The sequence below is a fragment of the Limulus polyphemus genome, unplaced genomic scaffold (assembly GCF_000517525.1).
Source record: "Limulus polyphemus unplaced genomic scaffold, Limulus_polyphemus-2.1.2 Scaffold1154, whole genome shotgun sequence".
NCBI lineage: Eukaryota > Metazoa > Arthropoda > Merostomata > Xiphosura > Limulidae > Limulus > Limulus polyphemus.
This window is the reverse complement of record NW_013666764.1, coordinates 282,594-288,310: the sequence shown is the minus strand read 5'-3', so window position 1 is coordinate 288,310 and position 5,717 is coordinate 282,594. Positions and strand designations below refer to the sequence as shown.

The 5,717-nt window shown below is 32.7% G+C and overlaps 1 protein-coding gene across 2 annotated transcripts in view; it reads left to right on the top strand.

Annotated features, from left to right (window-relative positions):
- The window catches only part of LOC111086504, a 67,699-nt gene extending 62,671 nt beyond the window's left edge, over positions 1-5,028 (top strand). For both annotated transcript variants that reach the window (XM_022389634.1, XM_022389636.1), the window contains exon 2: positions 4,672-5,028. In XM_022389634.1, coding sequence (XP_022245342.1) covers positions 4,672-4,781 — 110 coding nt within the window. In that variant the 3' untranslated portion in view covers positions 4,782-5,028. The remainder of the gene's footprint in view (positions 1-4,671) is intronic.
- The last annotated feature ends 689 nt before the right edge of the window (positions 5,029-5,717 follow it).

The window sequence follows — 5,717 nt, the reverse complement described above, 5'->3', positions numbered from 1 at the left end:
TGGTGTACTTTGGTGACAGATTTTCTTGTAGGCAGATTTTGTTAAACAAGACCGATGTCTGTAGGTTTACTTTCTTCTTAGAATTCTTCTCAAGAAGTCGATAAGCCGTCTTAACGTTGTTAGAACAACGGGTAAAAGTTGTAGATAGTTCTAACAACGTTAAGACGGCTTATCGACTTCTTGAGAAGAATTCTAAGAAGAAAGTAAACCTACAGACATCGGTCTTGTTTAACAAAATCTGCCTACAAGAAAATCTGTCACCAAAGTACACCAACATTTTGATCAGTGCAAAGCTGATGTATATAGTACAAAAAATAATAAAGTGGTTTGTATATTATAATTTATTTTGATATTAATCAAGTGGTTTGTATAATTTATTTTAATAATAATAAAGTGGTTTCTATATTATAATTTATTTTGATAATAATAAAGTGGTTTGTACATTATAATTTATTTTGATAGTAATAAAGTGGTTTCTATATTATAATTTATTTTATAATAATATAGCAATTTGTATATTATAATGTATTTGATAATAATAATAATAATAAAGTGGTTTCTATATTATAATTTATTTTATAATAATATAGCAATTTGTATATTATAATGTATTTTGATAATAATAATAATAATAAAGTGGTTTCTATATTATAATTTATTTTCCGAAGAAGAATACTGAAAAAAAAAATGCAAAAATGTACACTTTGTATCTTACTTGTTAGTCTTAAAATAAATGCAGATTGTTAGAAACGTCAAAAAGATGCGATATTCTTCCAGGCCGGGCATGGCCTGATGGTTAGGGGGCGCTCAACTCCCAATCATGTGTTAGAATCCCCGTCCTCAAATATGCCGATCTTTCAGCCATGGCGGTGGGTGGTGTTGACTATCTGCTTTCCCTTTAGTCTATCACTACTAAATTAGGAACGGCTAGCTCAGATAGCCCTCGTGTATCTTTGAGCGAAATTCAGAACAGATCATACCGTATCCTTTCCCGTATTTATTTTTTTTCGAGAAAGGTTAAAAATCATCTTGATGATGGAGTGTAGGAGAGTGGGAAGAAAAAGATAGAAAGTTATATAAACACGAAAAGGTTATGCGTGATGAAAAATGGATGTGAGTATACTATAAGGGAAAAACGTTTTCTAGCGCAGTGAAATATTGTATTCTAAGTTCGTTTCGAATAAAGGAAAAACGTTTATCTTACTTTTAAGAAAAGATATCGATGTTATATCTTATTGTTGCTTCATTTTTTTTTGACCCGGCATGACCTGATGGTTAGGGGGCACTCGACTAGCAGTCTGAGAGTCGTGGGTTCGAATCCCCGTCCCACCAAATATGCTCGCCCTTACATCCGTGGGGGCAGTATAATGTGACGATCAATCCCACTATTTTTTGGTAAAAGAGTATTCCTAAAGTTGGCGGTGGGTTGTAATGACTAGCTGCCTTCCCTCTGGTCTTTCACTGCTAAATTAGGGATGGTTAGCGCAGATAGCCCTCGTGTAGCTTTGTGCGAAATTCAAAACGAAACAAACCATTTGGTTTTTTATTTGGCATCATCCTCTGGTGGGGGATTTTAAGGGGTTGTTTTTTATTACTTTTCTATTCAGATATTACTGATCTCACGTGATTAACCGGCTTGTCTTTGCCGTGTTTCTAATAAATCTTATAAGTACAACTAGTCTGTAAGTATTACCTTTTATGGCACAGCGTTTTCCTTCCCCTACACACGTTCATCATTTAATTACAAAACTGACAACGTGTCATTTCCTTACGTTTAGAAACTTCAAACTCTAGCCTTGAAAATGTTGTTTAAATAAGTTTTGTTTGTTTGTTATAAAACGCAAAGCTACAATATGGGCCATCTGTTCTCTGCGCACCGCAGGTATCGAAACCCGATTTTTAGCGTTGTAAGCTTGCTGACGTGACACAGAGCTACCAGGAGCTATTTTTTCTGCCCACCACGAATATCGAAAACCTATTTTTAACGTCGTAAGCCTGCTGACTTCAGATGGTAAAAACAAGAGTCATTACCAGATTTGGCCGGATCGCCATTTTCTGTATTCGAACATTTCATCAAATTATCATAATATTTGTCGCAAGGCGGAGCTAAATAAATTATTTTTGTTTTAAATTCTGATGCAATGCTCTTCTTAAGCATTTGGTAAATCAATATAGAACTCAAAATCACTGAAATAAAACAGTCCATGTCAACAGAAACACGACGAAAGGACATTAATTAACTTTGAACATAAAATGAGAGTAGGCAGAGCACAGATAGCCCATTGTGCAGCTTTGTGCTTAACTTCAAACAAACAAACATAAAATGAGCAATTGTATATATCTGCTCAATTAACCTAATGTTTTAAGATATACTTATATACCAGTATTTGTCAAGGGAAGGCACGTGTGTGTGTGTGTGTGTGCTTGTTTTAGAGCAAAGTCACATTGGGTTATCTACCGTGTCCACAGCAGGAAACAGAATCCGGATTTTAGCATTAAAAGTTCGTAGACTTACCACTATTCTACCTGGAGGACAAAGGGAAGGCACCAGAATTGAACTTATTGTCGTCGAATCGTTTTTTTTTTTTTACACACATTTACATCATATAAAGAAAGTGTTAAGCAAAGCAAGAATCATTTAATCAGAGTATCGGCAAAGTTTGCTAGAAACAGAATACATTTAAAACGAAGGATGTCTTTGAGATAGATAAACTGCCATGTGTTGATACTCTCTAACTGTTGAAGATAAATCATTGGAAACAGTTTAGGTTTATGAAAATGTAAAAAAAAAATGAATGAATAGATTTTAGTAAAACACTTCATTTCTATGTATTGTAGGCCAAAACAATAATTCTAAATTATAAATTATAAAACTGGGTCTTATCTTACGGTATTGTCAGTTATTAATTTTACGAGCCACACCCCGCAAAATATTTGCGGTAGTTTTCATGCCCTTCACTTGTATCTTCCTTATTCTATCATTTTCATTCACGTCATTTGAGCTACGCTTTCTTGCAGGCATTAAGTATTAGATTGATAAATCCTGGTCTATTTGGGAGAAAAAAAATACGCGTTCAGACAAACAAACTCACGTAGACGTAACTTTATTTAATAGAACTACACGTAAAGTAAACAATAAAGTATAGTAATGGTATTTATACTTGTGTACAGAGTATGAAACAGTTATGAGCGTTCAGTGTATGAAACAGTTTTACCAGTTGAAACAAATAAACTCACAAAAACGAAGAATAAAACCCGTAGTAAAGAAAAAAAGTAGCTAAAAGTTGTTTATAACAGTCTATGAAACGAACCAAAATTAAATTATTTCAAAATAAAGTAAATGTAAAGTTGTTATGAATGCAAATTTAGCTGAATATGCAGAAACGGCTGAATGTGTGTTCACAAAGTGATGGTTTTGAAAGAATTGTGCGTGTGTATTTAAGTCGAGAAAGCCAATAGAAATTGTACAAAGTGTAATACTTATTTTTTAAAGAAAGTTATACACGGGTTAAGTGTTGTTTGTGTGAAATACTTTGCAAATAAAAAAAACTAAAGCTGAAATCGAAGACAGTCACCAATTGTTGACAACGATATTGTGCTATCGTGTACCATACTCGTTGCATTGAGAAGTTTGAGTAAACAAAAATAGTTAAGGTGATTCTGAATTAAAAAGCCAATATTCAATCCGGGATCCTCGGAAAAGGCCTTTCTAACAATATTAGATTTGAAGCGTTTGATCGAGAGATTTGCTAAAAAGGTCCAAACAGACAAGCGCAAGCGTATTATTTATATAGATATGACTTAATATTAATGATGTTGTAGAAATCTATCTATATATATACGGTGTTATATACACAAGTCCACTAATGGCATATTATCTTGTGTCCTTTGTTTTGCATTTGTTTAGCTCCCCATTGGCACAGCGGTTTGTCTGCGGACTTACAACGCTAGGAACCGAGTTTCGATACCCGTGGTGGGCAGAGCATAGATAGCCCTTTATGTAGCTTTGTGCTTAACAACAAACAAACAATGCATTTGTTTATTTAATACACTAAACGTATTTATGGTTGATTCATTGTTTGTTTTAGAGCAAAGCTACATTGGGCTATCTGCCGTGTCCACCAGGGGAATCGAACCCCTGATTTTAGCGTTGTAATTCCGTAGACTAACCGCTGTCCCACCGGGGGACGGTTATTTATGGAGAGGATGACAAAAAGAAATTGTGCTACATTTTTATCTCCGTTCTTTCCATAAATTTTATAATCTCACATTTTTTTGATAAATACTAGTCGCAAGCATTAACTCTTAGAACAGTTTGGGTAAGGAAGTCATCTTCTCAGTTTGTCACCATGGCAACACTGAGCCACCGTATTCTCGTTCTCAGTATTTCATCCGATTATTTAAAAATGTTTTGCGTTTTCAAATAAATATTTCATAACATTTAAAAACGATTTAATTTTGAAATGGAGAAAAATAAAATAAAACCCTCCTGTCTTGATTAACTCTTAAACAGGCTTTTGATTCAATTCTTTGTTTAATTTCGAACTGTTTATAGGCTTTTTCGTTAAAATGAAATTACCTTTATACGAGTTACTTAACCTCTTAACGAATTTTCTGTTAGTATTTCACTGCTTCATATTTATGAGTTTCTTTTTCTACCTTTCTTTCCAGTCCGTAAAGAAAACGAAGAGATCCTTAAGGGTGTTTCGTCTACTTTGTCACCTTCTATAAATGGCGCCACTGTCAACAATACTATTAATATGACGGGACAACCTGGATGATTACATTCCTGTATTGGTACTTTTACTAGCAGGGACTTTTAAAGACAGTTCAACGATATCCAAACTTAATTCTTAGAAATAATATTTTGGTAAGGAGAAATCAAGAAAACATAAACATAGTCCTTCAAGTTACCAAAAAATAATAAATAAATAAATGTGATAACAAGTTAGGTGCCACATGATTGTAAATAATGTCCTGATGGAGTTTGCCAAAACATAGAATAAACAAATAATAATTCAAAAGCTTTTCGATGTCTGAAAAAAAAATGGTTTGTTTTCTTCTTTTTCTTTTTGTACCTTATACATAGAAGTTTTTGCAAAAGAAATTTGTAAAATTGCTTTATTCGATATTTTTAAAAGACTACAACCGTGTTTGGGAAATAATCAATAACTTCTACTACTGAAATTATGTTCGTTTTACTTCATTACAAGTTATCACCAAAACGAGAAAAATGTCGTCTGTGTTTACGTCAGATTTTGTAGCTTTTCCATTTCACTTGCTATAAACACGTGAATATTTGAAATATTTTCTTCCAATGTTAGTTGATTTTTCACTCGTATTTTGTATCACTTTTGGTATTGTTTATGATAGAAAACTGTTCAGTCTGAAAACAAATCTAAATATGTTGTATTTGATTCTATTGTGTTTAAAAAATCAGATTTTATAGTAATTAATCTTCATTGGATTTGTCAGAAGTTGAAAAGTAAATAATAAAACTTATTTTGAAAATAAGTTTTGAAAACTTGATAAATCAAAATTCAACTTAATTTTTAATGAGTATGAGCTTATTTTTGAGTAAATAAGTAAATCAGATGTGATTATGAGATTGAACACAATTATCACATATTATCCTTGTCTTGAATTACTTTTGTTTTCTCGAAATGTTAATAAACGTGACTAAAACAGCGTTATTTAACGTTTACAAATACTTAATG